Source organism: Coregonus clupeaformis, chromosome 36 (genome assembly GCF_020615455.1).
Source record: "Coregonus clupeaformis isolate EN_2021a chromosome 36, ASM2061545v1, whole genome shotgun sequence".
NCBI classification, from domain to species: Eukaryota; Metazoa; Chordata; class Actinopteri; order Salmoniformes; family Salmonidae; genus Coregonus; species Coregonus clupeaformis.
The window spans coordinates 36,051,033-36,073,432 of NC_059227.1; the positions used below are offsets into that span (position 1 = coordinate 36,051,033).

At 42.3% G+C, this 22,400-nt stretch overlaps 1 protein-coding gene across 8 annotated transcripts in view; it reads left to right on the plus strand.

Moving 5' to 3' along the window:
- The window catches only part of LOC121552668 (unconventional myosin-VI), a 105,190-nt gene that overhangs the window by 47,633 nt on the left and 35,157 nt on the right, over positions 1 to 22,400 (plus strand). For all 8 annotated transcript variants that reach the window (XM_041865669.2, XM_041865668.2, XM_041865670.2 and 5 more), the window contains exons 13-22: positions 5,702 to 5,859; positions 7,987 to 8,078; positions 8,373 to 8,445; positions 9,917 to 10,044; positions 10,220 to 10,315; positions 10,618 to 10,788; positions 14,814 to 14,852; positions 18,152 to 18,245; positions 21,815 to 21,945; positions 22,079 to 22,156. In XM_041865669.2, the coding sequence (XP_041721603.1) occupies positions 5,702 to 5,859; positions 7,987 to 8,078; positions 8,373 to 8,445; positions 9,917 to 10,044; positions 10,220 to 10,315; positions 10,618 to 10,788; positions 14,814 to 14,852; positions 18,152 to 18,245; positions 21,815 to 21,945; positions 22,079 to 22,156 (1,060 nt within the window). The remainder of the gene's footprint in view (positions 1 to 5,701; positions 5,860 to 7,986; positions 8,079 to 8,372; positions 8,446 to 9,916; positions 10,045 to 10,219; positions 10,316 to 10,617; positions 10,789 to 14,813; positions 14,853 to 18,151; positions 18,246 to 21,814; positions 21,946 to 22,078; positions 22,157 to 22,400) is intronic.

Sequence of the window (22,400 nt, forward strand, 5' to 3'; positions counted from 1 at the left end):
TGATGATCGAACACACACACCACTGGTAGAGTTAGAGCTGAGCAGTGGAGAGGAGAGAGAAACACAGTATTACATGCAGAGAAGAAAGAAGGTCATGTTGCTATGTGAAACAATAAGGTCATGTTGCTGTGGGAAACAATAAGGTAATGTTGCTGTGGGAAACAAGGTCATGTTGCTGTGGGAAACAATAAGGTTATGTTGCTGTGGGAAACAATAAGGTCATGTTGCTGTGGGAAACAATAAGGTCATGTTGCTGTGGGAAACAATAAGGTCATGTTGCTGTGGGAAACAAGTGTAGCCTAGGTTGTGCGCTCTGCAAACAACGTGTCCACTCCTACAATGACAACGGTAAGACTGTAATAATAGTATTGGATGCATTAACAGAAATTACGTAACCAAAAAAAACATTGTAGATGATAAATTATGGTAATGACCTACTGGTGTGCCATCCCCGCGGCCTCCGCAATGGATTAGTCCACTCAGACAGGCGTGAATCAGACGGGTGTCTGGATTAGTCCACTCAGACAGGCCTGAATCAGACGGGTGTCTGGATTAGTCCACTCAGACAGGCCTGAATCAGACGGGTGTCTGGATTAGTCCACTCAGACAGGCCTGAATCAGATGGGTGTCTGGATTAGTCCACTCAGACAGGTGTGAATCAGACGGGTGTCTGGATTAGTCCACTCAGACAGGCCTGAAACAGACGGGTGTCTGGATTAGTCCACTCAGACAGGCCTGAATCAGACGGGTGTCTGGATTAGTCCACTCAGACAGGCCTGAATCAGACGGGTGTCTGGATTAGTCCACTCAGACAGGCCTGAATCAGACGGGTGTCTCGTGTGCCATAATTCTTTGTAAAATATATATGCCACTGCTTGACAAAACAATCATGGTTGACCAACAGCCTATCGATCAAACAATCGACCAAACAATGAACCAGTCGACTAAATGGGGTCAACCCTAGTTCCCAACTGGCAGCCCACGGGCTGAATTTTGCCTGAGGGTGATTTAATTTTGCCCCCCCCAAAATATACATTTATGTTATTTTAATTTTATTGTTGGACATAAAATACTGTAAAAACACCAGGAAATCAGCTCCAAGTGATTTTCATTTTGAAAATCTGTTCCAAAGTATTCCCACGCATAATAGTGACACTGTATATGTGATTGTATATAAAAGTAAGCAAGGTTTGAAATTATTGTTTTAGTCAAATATTATATCTGTTTGGGCTTCTTGCGGAAAATTTGCAGTCTACAAATTATTTGTAATTATGTTCCGGCCCCCTGACCATCCGCTCAAGAAAACATCGGCCCGCGGCTGAATCTAGTTGATGATCCCTGCCCTATATAGTGCACTACATTTGACAGAGCACTATATAGAAAATAGTGTGCCATTTGGGACACAGTCCCTATCTCTATCTACGCCATGGCCTTGCATCTATTTAGCCGTGGCTCAGTCTATCTAATGCCTGACTGTGATTGTTGTATGGGCAGTTTGGCGCTCACTCGGCTCGCCAACCTGAATGCCAAGCCACTCGCTACCTGCAATTACCCTCCCGCCCTCCCACGCTAATGTTTGTCTGTTGTTTTATCTGTGGAGCGAGAGACACTTTTACACAGTACTTGTGCTTTAAGTGCTGGTTTATATGGGCCTGGCTTTGCCTTTATGTGTGCTTCCTAAATGACACCCTATTTCCTACGTAGGGCGTAATAATAAGCAATGAGTTAGTGGTGTAAAATGCCTTGTGGTCCCATGTGGCTCAGTTGGTAGTGCATGGCAGGGTTGTGTGTTCGATAATCAATAGCAATGTGTGAGTACAGTTACAGGAAAATACTTATAAAGGGTGGGGGATTTGAACTGGCTCTCTCTACGGGGCTATTTTTATGACTTACAGTGAGGGGGAAAAAAGTATTTGATCCCCTGCTGATTTTGTAAGTTTGCCCACTGACAAAGAAATGATAAGTCTATAATTTTAATGGTAGGTTTATTTGGAACAGTGAGAGACAGAATAACAACAACAAAATCCAGAAAAACGCATGTCAAAAATGTTATAAATTGATTTGCATTTTAATAAGGGAAATAAGTATTTGACCCCCTCTCAATCAGAAAGAATTCTGGCTCCCAGGTGTCTTTTATACAGGTAACGAGCTGAGATTAGGAGCACACTCTTAAAGGGAGTGCTCCTAATCTCAGTTTGTTACCTTTATAAAAGACACCTGTCCACAGAAGCAATCAATCAATCAGATTCCAAACTCTCCACCATGGCCAAGACCAAAGAGCTTTCCAAGGATGTCAGGGACAAGATTGTAGACCTACACAAGGCTGGAATGGGCTACAAGACCATTGCCAAGCAGCTTGGTGAGAAGGTGACAACAGTTGGTGCGATTATTCGCAAATGGAAGAAACACAAAAGAACTGTCAATCTCCCTCGGCCTGGGGCTCCATGCAAGATCTCACCTCGTGGAGTTGCAATGAACGTGAGAACGGTGAGGAATCAGCCCAGAACTACACGGGAGGATCTTGTCAATGATCTCAATTCAGCTGGGACCATAGTCACCAAGAAAACAATTGGTAAAACACTACGCCGTGAAGGACTGAAATCCTGCAGCGCCCGCAAGGTCCCCCTGCTCAAGAAAGCACATATACAGGCCCGTCTGAAGTTTGCCAATGAACATCTGAATGATTCAAATGAGAACTGGGTGAAAGTGTTGTGGTCAGATGAGACCAAAATTGAGCTCTTTGGCATCAACTCAACTCGCCGTGTTTGGAGGAGGAGGAATGCTGCCTATGACCCCAAGAACACCATCCCCACCGTCAAACATGGAGGTGGAAACATTATGCTTTGGGGGTGTTTTTCTGCTAAGGGGACAGGACAACTTCACCGCATCAAAGGGACGATGGACGGGGCCATGTACTGTCAAATCTTGGGTGAGAACCTCCTTCCCTCAGCCGGGGCATTGAAAATGGGTCGTGGATGGGTATTCCAGCATGACAATGACCTGAAACACACTGCCAAGGCAACAAAGGAGTGGCTCAAGAAGAAGCACATTAAGGTCCTGGAGTGGCCTAGCCAGTCTCCAGACCTTAATCCCATAGAAAATCTGTGGAGGGAGCTGAAGGTTCGAGTTGCCAAACGTCAGCTTCGAAACCTTAATGACTTGGAGAAGATCTGCAAAGTGGAGTGGGACAAAATCCCTCCTGAGATGTGTGCAAACCTGGTGGGCAACTACAACAATCGTCTGTCCTCTGTGATTGCCAACACGGGTTTTGTCACCAAGTACTAAGTAATGTTTTGCAGAGGGGTCAAATACTTATTTCTGTCATTAAAATGCAAATCAATTTATAAAATTTTTGACGTGTTTTTCTGGATTTTTTTGTTGTTATTCTGTCTTTCACTGTTCAAATAAACCTACCATTAAAATTATATACAGATTGTGTCTTTGTCAGTGGGAAAACGAGAGAGAGAGAGAGAGAGAGAGAGAGAGAGAGAGAGAGAGAGAGAGAGAGAGAGAGAGAGAGAGAGAGAGAGAGAGAGAGAGAGAGAGAGAGAGAGAGAGAGAGAGAGAGAGAGAGAGAGAGAGAGAGAGAGAGAGAGAGAGAGAGAGAGAGAGAGAGAGAGAGAGAGAGAGAGAGAGAGAGAGAGAGAGAGAGAGAGAGAGAGAGAGAGAGAGAGAGAGAGAGAGAGAGAGAGAGAGAGAGAGAGAGAGAGAGAGAGAGAGAGAGAGAGAGAGAGAGAGAGAGAGAGAGAGAGAGAGAGAGAGAGAGAGAGAGAGAGAGAGAGAGAGAGAGAGAGAGAGAGAGAGAGAGAGAGAGAGAGAGAGAGAGAGAGAGAGAGAGAGAGAGAGAGAGAGAGAGAGAGAGAGAGAGAGAGAGAGAGAGAGATCTGCTGCATGTCAGAACAAACGATGTCGTCATAGTGAAATTTATTTGCATATGTAAATTCAAAAAGATGTGGCACGTGATCTAATAAGCAAATACCTCCTTGTTACGCAACGTTGTAAAGGCCAGGTGTGCTCAGCCAGCACGTCACGCTAAAAAAAATCCCTTTCCTGTGAAAATGGCTTCTATGTTTCCCATTTTAACAGAGCCCTATGGGCCAGTAGTTCACTAGGCCTACATAGGGAATAGGGGGCCATTTGGGACTATGGCCCTTGTCACAAGGCCAAGCAAACAACTGTGTGTGTGCCCATTCCTCTGCCCAGTGATTGGAAACACATTTCCTTCAAATGCACGTTGCTCAAACTATTTCAGATGTGCCTGAGTGCCTGCAATAGTGTGAGCTGTGAAGATTGACTGGCACACCTAATGTGCCCCAAAAGTGGCAATCTTTGAGTTGATTGCCTGGATAAAGAGAAGAGAGAGAGAGACTCAGCGAGGGCAGGGCAGTCCTCCATTCTCTCAGCAAACCCATGTACAGTACACAGACTCATTTAATGACATGTGAGCTTCTCAACTTCCTGATGACATCTGAGAACATGGTGCCGGAGATCATTGAGCAAGGTGGCCTTCATAAGGAATACACACATCACCGCTACTGTTAGTGTTCTGGCAAACCTCTTGGTTTTGAAATGAGGCCAAGGCTTAACCCTTGTTTTCAAATGTTTTAACTGTGGCCTCTTCTCACTGGCTGGAAGAAGCAAAGGGAATATGAATTAAACATGTGGTGTGGTAGAGAGAGAGGCCAGGTGTACTAAGAGCTGGGGGGTCAAGGGTGTAAGATTAGTTGGTGGGGTGAGGATGGGGTCATCATGGAGAGTCCTTATCTTGTGGGATTTGGCTGTCGTTTCAACACATCAGCCAGTGCTGAAGGGAGATCCATGGCGGGGGACGAGATAATGGATATGTCCTGCCCCGAGAGAGTGTGTGTGTGTGTGTGTGTAATGGAGGTGAATGTGTGTGAGAAGAATCTGAAATCATTACTAAGGTGGACTTGGACATAGACATTATGTACTCAGAGAACTGCTAAGTGCCACAAGTAGAGAATTAGTTATTTTCTGTCATGCCTTTAAGTGCATGACAATGATGTTTGTGAAGCAAAGTGCAGAGGTAAAGCTTGTTGAGAAACAGGGTATTCAGGAGGAACTTTAAGTCCACGGGGTATTCCTGAGGAACTTTAAGTCCACGGGGTATTCATGTTGTATGCTTTTCATTCCTCTTCATTCTTAGCCCTCTCTCTTTGGTCTCTGATTATTGAGCTACATACTTGACTGCAGTCAGAGCGCCAAGGCAATTATAATACCTACACAGAGCTGTGACGCTTATACCTTCTCTCATTGTTATGGCTCCTTAGCACATTACAGTCACTCTTTTCCCCAAGATATCAATAATGCAATTATCCACATGGGAAACCAAGCAGGACCTTGAACAGTTCCGCAGACCCACGGTGGTGAATGGATGGGATTAGTGAGTGACTCTGTCGTCTTGAGTTGTGGGCTACTTGTTTCACCAGCCACCAGTGCTCAGGTTTATATGTTGTTGCTGTATGTTTCTTTGCTGGTGAAAAATCAAATTTCCCCTCGTGCGATTAATTAGATTTAGATCAGATATACTTAATTGTATGTTATTCACAGAAATGTACTTTGCGTACAGAAAAGTCAAGTTTATTCATTTCAGTTCAATGACGTGCTCTCTCGCTCTCTCCCCCGCTCTCTCTCTCCCCCCCTCTCTCCTCCCTCTCTCTCTCCACCTCCCCCACTCCAGAGTGCCACTGAAAGTGGAGCAGGCAAATAACGCACGGGATGCCCTGGCCAAGGCAGTGTACAGCCGGCTGTTTGACCACGTGGTCACCAGGGTCAACCAGTGCTTCCCGTTCCACTCCTCCGCCAACTTCATCGGGGTTCTGGATATCGCAGGCTTCGGTCTGTACCCCTTCTATGTGCCCTATGTACAGTGCTTTCAGAAAGTATTCATACCTCTTGACTTATTCCATATTTTGTTGTTTTACAGCCTGAATTCAACATTTATAAAAAATAAACAATAAATCTCACCCATCTACACACAATACCCCCTAATGGCAAAGTGAAAACATGTTTTTAGAAATTGTTGCAAATGTATTTTAAAAAAGTTATTCAGAAATATCTGATTTACGTAAGTATTCACACCCCTGAGTCAATACTTTGTTGAAGCACCTTTGACAACGATTACAGCTGTGAGTCTTTCTGTCTCTAAGAGGTTTCTGTATTGTGTAATATTTGCCCATTATTCTTTTCAAAATTCTTCAAGCTCTGTCAAATTGGTTGTTGATCATTGCTAGACAACCATTTTCAGGTCTTGCAATAGATTTTCAAGCAGATTTAAGTCAAAACTGTAACTCGGCCACTCAGGACAATTCACAGTATTTTTGGTAAGCAATTCCAGTGTAGATTTGGCCTTGTGTTTTAGGTTATTGTCCTGCTGAAAAGTGAATTCATCTCTCAGTGTCTGTTGGAAAGTAGACTGAACCAGGTTTTCCTCTAGGATATTGCCTTTTTTTTTGGCCTTTTTTTTGCCTTTTTTTATCCTGAAAAACTCCCCAGTCCTTAGCGATTACAAGCGTACCCATAACATGATGCAGCCACCACTATGCTTAAAAATATGGAGTGGTACTCAGTAATAATGTGTTGAACTGGATTTGCCCCAATTTGTATTCAGGACAGAAAGTGAATTGCTTTGCCACCATTTTTGCAGTAGTGCCTTGTTGCAAATAGGATGCATGTTTTGGAATATTTTATATTGTGTACATGCTTCCTTCTTTTCACTGTCAATTAGGTTAGTATTGTGGAGTAACTACAATTTATTTATTTTATTTTACCTTTATTTAACTAGGCAAGTCAGTTAAGAACAAATTATTATTTACAATGACGGCCTACACCGGCCAAAGCTGGGCCAATTGTGCGCCGCCCTATGGGACTCCCAATCACGGCCGGTTGTGATACAGCCTGGAATCGAACCAGGGGGTCTGTAGTGACGCCTCAAGCACTGAGATGCAGTGCCTTAGACCGCTGCGCCACTCTGGAGCCCAATGTTATTGATCGATCCTCAGTTTTCTCCTATCACAGCCATTAAACTCTGTAACTGTTTTAAAGTCAGCATTGGCCTCTTGGTGAAATCCCTGAGCTGTTTCCTTCCTCTCCGGCAAGTTAGGAAGGACACCTGTATCATTGTAATAACTGGGTGTATTGATACACAATCCAAAGTGTAATTAATAACTTCACCATGCTCAAAGGGATATTCAATGTCTGCTTTTTTTCTTCTTTTTTTTAATCTAGCAATAGTTGCCCTTCTTTACGAGGCATTGGAAAACCTCCCTGGTCTTTGTGGTTGAATCTGTGTTTGAAATTCACTGCTCAACTGAGGGACCTTACAGATAATTGTATGTGTGAGGTAAAGAGATGAGGTATTCATTCAAAAATCATGTTTAACACTATTATTGCACACCGAGTGAGTCCATGCAACTCATTATGTAACTTGTTAAGCACATTTTTACTCCTGAACTTATTTAGGCTTGCCATAAAGAAAGGGGTTGAATACTTATTGACTCAAGAAATGTCAGCTTTTCATTTTAAATTCATTTGTAAAGATAAATTAATTCCACTTTGACATTATGGGGTATTGTGTGTAGGCCAGTGACACAAAACCCTAATTGAATCCATTTTAATTTCAGGCTGTAACACAACAATTTGGAAAAAGTCGAGGGGTGTGAATACTTTCTGAAGGCACTGTACAATCTATGTGTTCTATGGATGTGATACATGATGCCACATGATATGATAGTAGTAGTACACTTTATTATCCCTCAGGGGGGAAAATGGTTTTGCAGCATAATTGTCCATTAAAACAACTTCAACAACAACATACATCTCCCCACGAGACACATTATACAGAACATAACATGAACCACACATTGCATATAATTGCAAGAGTCCATTAGTCAGAGACAGTGGTGGTTTACGGCAAAAGTGCTTGGTTTTTTAATGTGTTTTCGTTTCCTAATGTCTCTCTTCCAGAGTACTTTGAGCACAACAGCTTTGAACAGTTCTGCATCAACTACTGTAACGAGAAGCTGCAGCAGTTCTTCAACGAACGCATTCTGAAAGAGGTGAGCGCTTCTTCCTAGGTCTGTGTCACCCCAACGTCCCTGCCTCCTTAGCTGACATCCCAGTTGTCCAACCAGGGCTCAACCTCAAGTTGTCTTTCTGCGATTCCTAGCATCTTATCTCCTTGCCTCCTTCTAAACTATTTGAGGGGAATGTCCATGGGTCCCTCCCATCTGACCTTCTTCTTCTTCAATGCCTTTTGAGAAGGAGGCGAGGAGAGAGGATGCAAGAAATCGAGAAATTCTGAACGTCATTATAAATTATTGTTATTGGAACTGTTCTGTTTTGAATTCTAGGAACAAGAGCTGTATCAGAAGGAGGGCCTTGGAGTAAACGAGGTCCGGTATGTCGACAATCAGGACTGCATAGGTTTGTCTAATCTTAATACCATTACATCACATCATTTCAGAGGTTTAGCCTACGTACAGTATCCTCCACCTAGTTTCCAGTGTTTTCCCCCTGTTTTATCAATGTGTTGCCATTCCATGTTCTTCTGACTAGAGATCTGTTTTGGCTTCTGCGTGGGAAGCTGGAGTAGCTGACCCCGAGCCTTGACCCAGAGTAATGTTGCATGGTCAACAGAAAGAAAGCCAGTTGATGGGAGGTAGATTGATTGAGTATTTTGCAGAGCACACCCAAACGTACTTTCCCCTCTGTTTGAGATATGGGGGTGGTACGGTGGCAGGACGCCAGAGAGAGGAATGGAGGTGACGGGGGTTAATGCTGGATAGAATGGGGTCTGGTTCAGTAGAATGGGGACTGGCTCGGTAGAATGGAGTCTTTTCCTCCCCAAAAATGACTTGTCACCTATTATTTGGCTGTGCATTTCTGTGTATGAGAGATTATATATCCTCCTGGATTGGCAGAGGAAAAAAGTGTAAGGGACGGTCTATTGTGATTCTATTGTGATAGGTCGCCCGTGACGTTGCGGCGAGCAATCCCAATAATATGCAGCTTTGAGCTTTTATGTGTCAAACACATTCTGTTTGAGCAACCCGTTGTTTAGACCAAGACGCATCAGAGGAAATACACAGTGAGAAGCTCCATTCTAGGGTTTTTTCTGGACCACTAATGGGGCTTTGGTGGTGGGCGTGGCCAAGGGCGTGGTCGCAGACCAAAAATCTTAGAGGCCATCCTGTTGGCCGCAGTTACCAAATGTTGCTGTTTTAAAGCTAACTTCCTGCAATTCTACACATTTTGCCATGATGTGGAAAGTGACTCAAACATTATAACAAAATCAATTGGGCCCAATGATAGGACAAAAATACCCCTGAATGCATCATAAACAATCTTTAAAAAATCTCCCTGACTGTCTAGCTTTCATTTAGGTGATTGTTAGTTCTCTAAGATTGTTTTATTTAAAAATATATATAGGTTTTAGTCGTTTAAGTTTACACTGAAAATATTTTTCCATCCCAATTTTTTAAAACGTACCTTTCTATGCATAAAACCCCCTGCAATCTCTCTCTCTCTAGACTAACCTATGGAAAGAGTGAGTCACTGCAGCTCTAACTTTGGATGTGTCATTCAGTTATTTCTTAATGAGCCATTGCCCTCACCTGCAGAGTGGTCTGTGTAGGTCAAGGTCAGGCTATTCTGAACTGAAACATTTTCATTATTTTATTACACCTTAAATTGGTTTTTGACAGGTACACCTCCCTTCCCTAGCATAATTGGATATCTTACACCTTCAGTGGCCCTGGACTATACAAAGACTAAACCCCTAATGAAATACATGAGGCAACAGGCTAGGATAGCTCTAAGGCTACACTGGCTGATTGGATACAGTCATTTTGGGATCTCTTGACCCCTGACTCCTGACCGCTGTGTCTGTCTACAGACCTTGTGGAGGCCAAGCTGGTGGGCATCCTGGACATCCTGGATGAAGAGAACCGTCTACCTCAGCCCAGCGACCAGCACTTTGCAGAGACAGTACATAACAAGCACAAGAACCACTTCCGACTGACCGTGAGTTCTTACTTTAACCAGGATTGATGTCCTTTCTCTGTGTAGTTATAGGCTGTGTGCGTTTTATCAGCTGTAATGTCAGTCGTGGGTTTGTTAAGCCATTGGAATAAGTCTTGTTTCTGTGGTTGTATTTTTTTACTTAGTTAAAATGGATAGCGTGAAATGTGTTCCTCAGGTGCCCCGGAAATCCAAGCTGCAAGTTCACAGGAATGTGAGGGATGACGAGGGATTCATCGTCAGACACTTTGCAGGAGCGGTGTGCTATGAGACGGTACGTTTATGTTCACAAAATGAATCGGCAGGATGTCTGAAGGATAGAAAACATCAACATTACATCTTTTATATGATCAGACTTCGGTCTATTTAAGTAATCCACTATGTCCTTGCGGTAGGCTATACTACAGCATCTCCAACCAAACATTCTCCTCCTCTTTGAAACCTGCACAAAACCCAGCATGTGGAACTCAGTTTCTTTTTAACACAAGTACCCCACTTATCTTCCAACCAGAGTAGCAATTTCCTGAACCGGGTTCTTCTGCATCTTTAAGGTTTTACATTTACTCTGACTTGCAGACCAAGTTTGTGGAGAAGAACAATGACGCGCTACACATGTCCCTGGAGTGCCTGGTGAGTGAGTCTAAGGACCGGTTTATCCGGGAGCTCTTTGAGAACTCCAACAACACCAAGGACTCCAAACAGAAGGCCGGCAAGCTCAGCTTCATCAGCGTCGGCAACAAATTCAAGGTGAGGACGAATTTTAATCTACTGCCTTTTACTATCACACTTTATTAATGTGCTGCTCAACATGGCAGGTATCCCAAATGGCACCCTATTCTCTATAAAGTGTGCTACTTTTGACCAGGACCCATAGGGCTCTGGTCAAAATTAGTACACTATGTAGGCAATAGGGTGCCATTTGGGATGCAACCGTGGAATACTGGGGGGAAAGGGTATGAATGTCAATTTTAAAAGTCCAGTTTAGCCATTTCTATCTCAATATCAAGTCATTTTCTGGTAACAATTAAGTACCTTACTGTGATGGTTTTCAATTAAAATGGGCCAAAATAAACAAATAGCTTCTTAGCAAAGGACAATTTCTCAATAAATAATGTAGCTAGGACTGTCTGGGAGTGGTCTGAGTGAGGAGTGGAAAACTAGCTGTTATTGGCAGGGAGGTTTGGAACTCTCTTTCTTATTGGTCTATTAACTAATTTACCACCTGGTTATGTCACCAGGCAGGCCAAAACGCCATCCCACCAAAAAAGACTACAATTTCGTGCGGTCTTTTCAAACAGCCCTTACATTAAAAGGGTATCATAATTTTCACAATTTATAGTATTATTACAACCTCATAAACACTACCAGTTAAAAGTTTGGACACACCTACTCATTCAAGGGTTTTTCTTTATTTTGACTATTTTTACATTGTAGAATAATAGTGACATATGGAATCATGTAGTAACCAAAAAAGTGTTAAAAAAATCAAAATATATTTTATATTTGAGATTCTTCAAATAGCCACCCTTTGCCTTGATGACAGCTTTGCACACTCTTGGCATTCTCTCAACCAGCTTCATGAGGTAGTCACCTGGAATGCATTTCAATTAACAGGTGTGCCTTCATAAAAGTTAATTTGTGGAATTTCCTTCCTTCTTAATGCGTTTGAGCCAATCAGTTCTGTTGTGACAAGGTAGGGGGGTTATACAGAATATAGCCCTATTTGGTAAAAGACCAAGTCCATATTATGGCAAGAAAAGCTCAAATAAGCAAAGAGAAACGACAGTCCATCATTACTTTAAGACATGAAGGTCAGTTAATACGGAAAATGTCAAGAACTTTGAACGTTTCTTCAAGTGCAGTCGCAATAACCATCAAGCGCTATGATGAAACTGGTTCTCATGAGGACTGCCACAGGAATGGAAGACCGAGTTACCTCTGCTGCAGAGGATATGTTCATTAGAGTTACCAGCCTCAGAAATTGCAGTCCAAATAAATGCATCACAGAGTTCAAGTCACAGACACATCTCAACATCAACTGTTCAGAGGGGACTGTGTGAATCAGGCCTTCATGGTCAAATTGCTGCAAAGAAACCACTACTAAAGGACACCAATAATTCAAATTTGAGATTTTTGGTTCCAACCGCTGTATCTTTGTGAGATGCGGTGTGGGTGAACGGATGATATCCGCATGTGTAGTTCCCACTGTAAAGCATGGAGGAGGAGGTGTTATGGTGTGGGGGTGCTTTGCTGGTGACACTGTCTGTGATTTATTTAGAATTCAAGGCACACTTAACCAGCATGGCTACCACAGCATTCTGCAGCGATACGCCATCCCATCTGGTTTGGGCTTAGTGGGACTATAATTTGCTTTTCAACAGGACAATGACCCAACACACCTCCAGGCTGTGTAAGGGCTATTTGACCAAGAAGGAGAGTGATGGAGTGCTGCGTCAGATGACCTGGCCTCCACAATCCCCCGACCTTGAGATGGTTTGGGATGAGTCAGACGGCAGAGTGAAGGAAAAGCAGCCAACAAGTGCTCAGCATATTTGGGAACTCCTTCAAGACTGTTGGAAAAGCATTGAAGCTGGTTGAGAGAATGCCAAGAGTGTGCAGAGCTGTCATCAAGGCAAAGGGTGGCTACTTTAAGAATCTCAAATATAAAATATTATTTGGTTACTACATGATTCCATATGTGTTATTTCATAGTTTTGATGTCTTCACTATTATTCTACAATGTAGAAAATAGGAAAAATAAAGAAAAACCCTTGAATGAGTAGGTGTGTCCAAACCTTTGACTGGTACTGTATACTGTATATAAAACACAGGAAAATCCGGTTTTTGACTGCACTGGGCCTTTTATTAGCTGTAGCAGGTGTGTTCATGTTTGTTACATTTATCTTGTGTTTTATATACAAAACAGTAGCATCAAGGCTATTTTGTTACTTTATAGTCATAACAGTGATACTCTTTCTTACTCTATGCTGTGTTCCTGTAGGAAGTGTTATGATGCTGTGTCTGTTGTAAGTGAAATCAGAGGAGCTTTCGGTTGCTGCAATATTCATTCCTGTTAATAAGCAGTTCTTATAAGCTGTCATAGGTACTGCTAGACACAGAGAAGAAGGAAAGTTGGAGTACAATAGTTACGAAAAGTTACATTCAAATTTTAGAGGATTTGAATGCTGCTTATTTTTCATGGTTGCGTAATGTTTTTTGATAGTGTTTTCTGATTGAATCTTCCTCTGTTTTAGTTTCCACAGAGTTCATTTTGTTTCTGTATTCTGTTAGTATTGTTCTTCCTAATCTCTCTCCCTCCCACTGTTCCTCCTTCCGTTCTGTTCTTCATTCCTCCTCCCTCTATCTCTCCATCCTTTCCCTATCCCCCATCATAGCTGTGATTTAAAGTCCAGGTGTGTAGAGAGGGGGAGAAATACAGACAGGAAAAGTAGAAACATATAGGGGGTCAAATCAGAATCAGCCAGGGAAATAAGGTAACTTGTCCTGTTCTGTTGTGTGCTATGAATCCCGCAATGCATCAGTGAATAAATCAGGGAACACCCTGCTGTTCTCCAGCTAACCGCCTGCAGTCATCGCCCTTCCCTGTCCCCTACTTTCCCAGTCCTGTTTCTGTGCTGTCTCCCTGTTAATCACAGTTTGTCTCCTGCAACACTTGCTAATGATATCTCGATGTCGGCAGCTTCCAATTCCAATCAATTGAGATGTTATTCATATCATTATCAAGAGTGTAGTATCAAGAGTTTGCGACATCATATAGTTTGCAGTGAGATCCATAGCTTATAGGATCAGATAAATCTTCAATGACAGGATCAATGACCACCGATCAATTGCCCCTAAAATCCCATTATCTTCTTATGATGCCATAGTAAAATTATTATGAGTACAATTAGTGCAATACTTATTGACCAATGTGCATGCCAGTTGGCAGTTGCACCGAATAGGACTGCCTGCCAGGCAGCTACTGAAAATATTTAGCAGCTACTGTTAATAAGGCAGTTACTGTAGAAATAGTGATACGCTGTAGATCATAAGGCTTAGAGCTTGACTAAGGCCTAATCAGTGATTCAGCGTTTTGTACCTGTCTGTTCTCAGTGACAAGGTGAGATAGAGAGCGTTATCAGCGGTTTATTTGAGATATCCTGTTGGGTGTATAAATATTAATGTCCCAGGGGTGGTCCCTAGAGCAGTCTGTCTGTTAAACACAACTCTCTGCAGATTAATGTTGCAAAATGCCGGTAACTTCCCAGGTTTTCCAGAAATCCTGTTATGGACAATTCCTGGACTCATTAGGGAATACCAACTGGGATTTCTGGAAAACCGGGACATTTTGTGAAGGTTCCAGAGGTTTTGCCACCAGAGCTCTAGATCAGTGACCGAGGGGCCAACAAGCGGTTATCTGTCTGTCTGTCTGTCTGTCATCCCACAATGCATGGGCAGTTCGCTACCATGCATCCATCCGTCTGTCCCTCTGTTCCTGTGGTCCTATCAGTGTTGTATTTAGACCTGTTTGCATGATACATTAATGCAAAATGTCTTTGTCTTTCATTTCAATGCGCTTTAACCATAAACGTGTGCCTGGCGCGGCTGTACTGTTGCTTAAGTAGCTGTTGTTTTGAGTGTTGGACAGGAGCACTGGAGGCAGAGAGGGAGCAAGCAACCTTCAATAAGCATGTGTTCATGCTGTGTTGGACTAGACAGGTCTGTGGAGTCGGTCTGTATCACTAAACAAAGGTTTTATTTTATCTCAACAGACCCAGCTGAACATTCTACTGGAGAAGCTTCGCAGCACGGTTAGTATTTACTACAGTGCTCAGCGATTTACTACTTTACCTCACACACAGGGCATCTAACTTGAGTTGAGATCAGTTCTCGTATAGTGTACACTCCCCTCCGTATTTATTTGGACAGTTAAGATAACATTTGTACATTTGGTTCTATGCTCCAGCATTATGGATTTGAGATTAAATGTTTCATATGTTGCGTCAGTACAGAATGTCACCTTTTTATTTGAGTGTATTTTCATACATATCTGCTTTATCGTTTAGAAATGAAAGTATTTTATGTGTTAGTCCCACCATTTGTATGCATGCATACATACATACATACATACATACATACATACATACATACAGTGCATTCGGAAAGTGTTCAGACCTCTTTACTTTTTCCACATTTTGTTATGTTACAGCCTTATTCTAAAATGGATTAAATAGTTTTTTCCCCTCATCAATCTACACACAATACCCCATAAGGAAAAACAGGTTTAGAGACATTGTTGCGAAAAAAATATGACAATAAACTGAAAAATCACATTTTCATAAGTATTCAGACCCTTTACTCAGTACTTTGTTGAAGCACCTTTGGCAGCGATTACAGCCTTGAGTCTTCTTGGGTATGACGCTACAAGTTTGGCACATCTGTATTTGGGGAGTTTCTACCATTCTTCTCTGCAGATCCTCTCAAACTCCGTCAGGTTGGATGGGGAGCGTTGCTGCACAGCTATTTTCAGGTCTCTCCAGAGATGTTCGATCGGGTTCAAGTCCTGACTAGTCTCCCAGTCCCTGCTGCTGAACAACTTCACCGTAGGGATGGTGCCAGGTTTCCTCCAGACGTGACGCTTGGCAATCAGGCCAAAGAGTTCAATCTTGTTTCTCATGGTCTGAGAGTCCTTTAGGTGCCTTTTGGCAAACTCAATGTGGGCTGTCATGTGCCTTTTACTGAGGAGTGGCTTCTGTCTGGCCACTCTACCATGAAGGCCTTATTGGTGGAGTGCTGCAGAGGTGGTTGTCTAACTGGAAGGATCTCCCATCTCCAGAGAGTAACTCTGGAGCTCTGTCAGAGTGACCATCAGGTTCTTGGTCACCTCCCTGACCAAGGCCCTTCTCCCCCGATTGCTCAGTTTGGCCGGGCGGCCAGCTCTAGGAAGAGTCATGGTGGTTCCACACTTCTTCCATTTAAGAATGATGGAGGCCACTGTGTTCTTGGGCACCTTCAATGCTGCAGAAATTTGTTGGTACCCTTCCCCAGATCTGTGACTCGACACAATCTGGTATCGGAGCTCTGCGGACAATTCCTTCGACCTCATGGCTTGGTTTTTGCTCTGAAATGCACTGTCAACTGTGGGACCTTATGTAGACAGGTGTGTGCCTTTCCAAATCATGTCCAATCAATTGAATTTACCACACGTGGACTCCAATCAAGTTCTAGAAACATCTCAAGGATGATTAATGAAACAGGATGCACCTGAGCTCAATTTCGAGTCTCATAGCACAGGGTCAGATTGCTTATGTAAATAAGATATTTCTGTTTTTTATTTTTAATAAATTCGCCAACATTTCTAAAAACCTGTTTTCGCTTTGTCATTATGGGGTATTGTGTGTAGATTGACTATATTTTTTTAAAGAATAAGGCTGTGTAACGTAACAAATTGTGGAAAAAGTCAAGGGGTCTGAATACTTTCCGAATGCACTGTATATATGTTTTTGGACAAATTCACTTAGTATATTAAAGTAGTCAAATTTTAGTATTTGGTCCCATATTCCTAGCACACAATGACTACTTCAAGCCTGTGACTACAAACTTGTTGGATCCATTTGCAGTTTGTTTTGGTTGTGTTATAGATTATGTTTTGCCCAATAAATTGTAAACTGCCCTTAGATTTTAAACTGTCATGGTCAAAACATATATATGAAATGGTTGTGAAGATGGGGAGAGGTCTGTCTGTAATAAAGAGATGCTCTGCTTTTTTGACACCACGCTCCACAAAGCAAGTCCTGCAGGATCAAGTTTTGTCTTATCTTGATTATTGTCCAGTCATATGGTCAAGTGCTGTAAAGAAAGACCTAGTTAAGATGCAGCTGGCCCAGAACAGAGCGGCACATCTTGCTCTTCATTATAATCAGAGGGCTAATATTAATACAATGCATGCCAGTGTCTCTTGCCTGAGAGCTGAGGAAATACTGACTGTGTCACTTCTTGTTTTATAAGAAACATTAATGTGTTGGAAATTCCAAATTGTTTGCATAGTCAACTTACACACAGCACTGACACACACACTTACCCCGCCAGTCATGCCACCAGGGGTCTTTTCACAGTCCCCAGGTCCAGAACAAATTCAAGGAAACGTACAGTATTATACAGAGCCATAAGTGCAGGGAACTCCCTTCCATCTTATGTAGTGCAAGTGAACCGCAAACCTGGTTTAAAAAAACAAATAAAGCAACACCTCACGGCACAACGCCTCTCCCCAATGTGACCTGCTTGTTGTGTGCATGTACTGACCTGTATGTGTAACTGATAGATGCACACACACACACTACATGTAAATGTTTTTAAATGTATATAAATTGTAAATTATCTTGTCTGTAATGTCTTTTTCGTTATGTGTCGGACCCCAGCAAGACTAGCTGTTGCCATTGCCGTCGGCTAATGGGGTCCTAGTAAATCAAATCAAATCGAACTGAATGGTGAATCATGCATTGTGTCCCTTTTATTGAAAATTAGAATAGAATATGTTTCTAAACACTAATCATTAATGTGGATGCCACCATTATTATGGATAATCCTGAATGAATCGTGACTAATGATGAGTGAGAAAGTTGCAGAGGGACTAAGATCATACCGCCCCAAAAATGCTAACCTCTCACCATTACAAATAACAAGGGGAGGTTAGCCTTTTTTGGGGGGTATGATAATCTCCCCTGTCATTGGTAATGGTGAGAGGTTAGGATGTTTTTTGGGGGGTATGATCTTTATTCCTCTGTAACTTTCTCACTCATCATTATTCACGATTAATTAATGAAATGCTGGAGTATAGAGCCAATTTTAGCATCACTGTCCAAATAAATACGGAGGGGAGTGTAATTTTATAAATCTTCCAGGGAACATTTTTATTTTGTCAGTCGATAATGTCCAAGCCAATGTCCAACCAATTTAGATCTGGATCACCAAAGAGGTACTATGTGGCCATCTTCAGTGTGGCTGCTGTCAGGGCTAACAGCATGGAATTACATATAGAACATTTCAATTGAATATGATGTCTATGGCTAACAGCCTCTTCTCCTTCCCTCCCTCCCTCCCTCCCTCCCAGGGCTCCAGTTTCATCCGCTGTATCAAGCCCAATCTGAAGATGATCAGCCACCAGTTTGAAGGGGCCCAGATCCTCTCTCAGCTGCAATGCTCAGGTCAGTATATACAGTGCATTCGGAAAGTATTCAGACCCCTTGACTTTTTCCACATTTTGTTATGTTACAGCCTTATTATAAAATTAATTAAATTGTTTTTTTTCCTCATCAATGTACACATAATACCCCATAATGACAAAGCAAAAATAGTTTTTTAGAAATGTTTGCTAATATAATAATATAATAATAATTATTGCAAAAAAAAAATGAAAATAAACGGAAATATCACATTTACATAAGTATTCATACCCTTTACTCAGTACTTTGTTGAAGCACCTTTGGCAGCGAATACAGCTTTGAGTCTTCTTGGGTATGACACTACTAGCTTGGCACACCTGTATTTGGGGAGTTTCTTCCATTCTTCTCTGCAGATCCTCTCAAGCTCTGTCAGGTTGGATGGGGAGCGTCGCTGCACAGCTATTTTCAGGTCTCTCTAGAGATGTTCGATCGGGTTCAAGTCCAGGCTCTGGCTGGGCCAGTCAAGGACATTCAGAGACTTGTCCCGAAGCCACTCCTGCGTTGTCTTGGCTGTTTGCTTAGGGTCGTTGTCCTGTTGGAAGGTGAACCTTCGCCCCAGTCTGAGGTTTTCATCAAGGATCTCTGTGTACTTTCCTCCGTTCATCTTTCCCTCGATCCTGACTAGTCTCCCAGTTCCTGCCGCTGAAAAACATCCCAACAGCATGCTGCTGGCACTACCAAGCTTCACCGTAGGGATGGTGCCAGGTTTCCTCCAGATGTGATGCTTGGCATTCAGGCCAAAGAGTTCAATCTTGGTTTCATCAGACCAGACAATCTTGTTTCTCATGGTCTGAGAGTCTTTAGGTGCCTTTTGGCAAACTCCAAGAGGGCTGTCATGTGCCTTTAACTGAGGAGTGGCTTCTCTCTGGCCACTCTACCATAAAGGCCTGATTGGTGTAGTGCTGCAGAGATGGTTGTCCTTCTGGAAGGTTCTCCCATCTCCACAGAGGTACTCTGGAGCTCTGTCAGAGTGACCATCGGGTTCTTGGTCACCTCCCTGACCAAGGCCCTTCTCCACCTTTTGCTGAATTTGGCCGGGCGGCCAGCTCTAGGAAGAGTCTTGGTGGTTCTAAACTTCTTCCATTTAAGAATGATGGAGGCCAATGTGTTCTTGGGGACCTTCAATGCTGCAGAAATGTTTTGGTACCCTTCCCCAGATCTGTGCCTCGACACAATCCTGTCTCAGAGCTCTACGGACAATTCCTTCGACCTCATGGCTTGGTTTTTGCTCTGACATGCACTGTCGCCTGTAGGACCTTATATAGACAAGTGTGTGCCTTTCCAAATCATGTCCAATCAGTTGAATTTACCACAGGTGGACTCCAATCAAGTTGTAGAAACATCTCAAGGATGAAAAATGGATGCACTCACTAACTGTAAGTCGCTCTGGATAAGAGCGTCTGCTAAATTACTAAAATATAAATGTAATGATCAATGGAAACACGATGCACCTGAGCTCAATTTCAAGTCTCATAGCAAAGGGTCTGAATACTTATGTAAAAATGTATTTCTGTTTTTTATTTTGATTAAATTGTCAAGTTTCCAAAAACCTGTTTTCGCTTTCTCATTGTGGGGTATTGTGTGTAGATTGATGAGGAAAATTATCGAATAAGGCTGTAACGTAACAAAATGTGGACAAAGTCAAAGCGTCTGAATACTTTCCGAATGCACTGTAGGCCTAAAGAGAATAGCTAGTCAACTATAAGGACTAATGCACCATATTCCCTATGGGCCGTAGTTAGTGCTGAGCGATTCCGTTTTGGTTCGATTATATAAAAAAAATTACGGTTTTCGGTTTTGATTTGTTTTTTTTTACATTAAATGCACAATGCATTATGTGGGTTGAATGCTGTAACACAGAAAAAAAGCTATGAATAAAAGTCCCATGATGGTGGTGACTCTCCATTACACTTATTAACCATCATTTATTCACATTACTTTAATAGAATATTGCAGTTGTTGTGTATATTACATTTGTTTTTTTTTGATGACTTTATTATTTCATTCTAAGTCAACATCTCATCTCTATAGAGCTGCTGCCTATGCTGTCTGACAAAATCACTCAAAGTAAATAAGGTATACTTTTATGACTGCTGAATACTAACTATCAATCACTTAGATCATGTATTTTCAGGTAGAGATACCTCGTGAAGCAAATGCGCTCTATCCCTCTCGATTGCGCATTCTTCTGTCTCTGTGTCTGTCCCACACTAACCTAATGTAGCAGGCGTAAAAGAAACACACAGACCGGACAAGTAGTTTCCAACAGGCCAATATTCTGCGTAGTTTAGCGCATAAATTATGGTAATAAACTACAATGACCATCATTTCTGCGCTAAACTATGTAGAATATTGGCCTGTTGGAAACTACAACTCCCTACTACATCGCACAGTTCAGGCTGGATCTGATTTATCTCTAGAGAAACTGCGCAATGTGCACATTGAGCTCTCAGAAAAAACAAAAACAAAATGGAATTCAAATTATTGAACCGACATTGGTTAATTAGTTGTTTTAAAAAACATATAAATCACTTACATTTCGGTTAATGCTCAGCGCTAGCCCAGGTCAAAGGTTGTGCACTATAAAGGGAATAGGGTGCCATTTGGGAAGCACACTTGCTCTACATTGGTGGTGGATGAGGTGAAGTTTCACCACCTTACTATGCAAAGCGCTTTGAGCGTCTGGAAAATGCTAATGCAGTACATTTATTAATACGTTTATAAATTAATTACATACAGCGACACAGGGAGAAATTACTGTACCTATGTGGGGTTTTAATCTCCCCACACCAATGCTGCAGTTATTAAAAAACTGTCTTGTCGCTGCGGCACAAAAACGATCAAATGCTAAATGACCAGAGTAATTTACATACATTAACTGAAAAGTCTTATATTTTCTCTCTACAAATTGGCACACAATTACAGTTGGAGAAGAGATACTGTATAGCATCTAAGTGTCTGCTTGCTGTTCTTCTAGAGTGTTTTCTGAACATTTCTCTTTCTCAGACCTTTAAACTAAAGGATGCGAAGCTAATTTAATTTCACATTTTCCTGTTCAATTTGACACACTTTTCTTCTGTATCCTTGGAGATGCCTGCATTTTTCATCTACACTTATTAGTGTTGGCTCAGATACATGGAGAGACTGTGTTGCTCCGTCTCTCTGAGCTTAAGAACAAATGAGGCATTAACTATATTGGACAAAGTCAGCAATTGTTAGCTTGATGCATTTGGAAGAAACAGGGGAAGTAGTCATGCATAGACAGTCAGAGAGAAATGTGTCTTAAAGTTGACCACTGACTGCATCAAATGAGTTATTGAGTTCTCTCTTTGGACTGGGATGACCCGGTCTGTCTGCAAGTGAGAGAATGTCAATGGAAAAAAGGCCCCTTAAAGGCAGGTAGACTGACGCTTCCTGAGGAAGACCTGATTGGTCAAAATGTGTTGCAGCATGCAACCTGCTTTAATATAATATGATGATCTGCTCCTACCTGTATGTATTTTTGTAAATATTTTTGTGAATATTTCACTAAAGTCTGTCTGTCTGTGTAGGAATGGTGTCAGTGCTGGACCTGATGCAGGGAGGCTTCCCCTCCAGAGCTCCGTTCCATGAGCTCTACAACATGTACAAGCAATATATGCCTGCCAAGCTGACCCGCCTGGACCCAAGGCTCTTCTGCAAGGTCAGTGCCCCATGGGCCACACACACACTGGCCCTGCTCTGGGCTCATCCTCTTATCACTGTACCATCCAATACACTACAAACCCAGTTTGTCATGTTCATATGACAATGACATGTTTGTGTTTGTGCTGCAGGCTTTATTCAAAGCGCTGGGACTCAACGAGAACGACTACAAGTTTGGGCTGACCAGAGTGTTCTTCAGACCTGGGAAGGTGATACCTCCATGATATATCTCTGTTATGCTGTGATGTCATTGCTCTGGCTCTCAGCATTACAATGTTCCCCTGACTGAATGGACTTCAAAGGAATCCGCATTTGGCTGTGAGCGAGGGGAGCTCAGCAGGGGAAAGGGAATCTGATAATATACCATGCAGAGCTAACACATGGGGTATTCATTTCTGTAACAGATGAGTTATTCAATGATGTTAAATGTGTGGTTTGGAGGCCCATTATAAA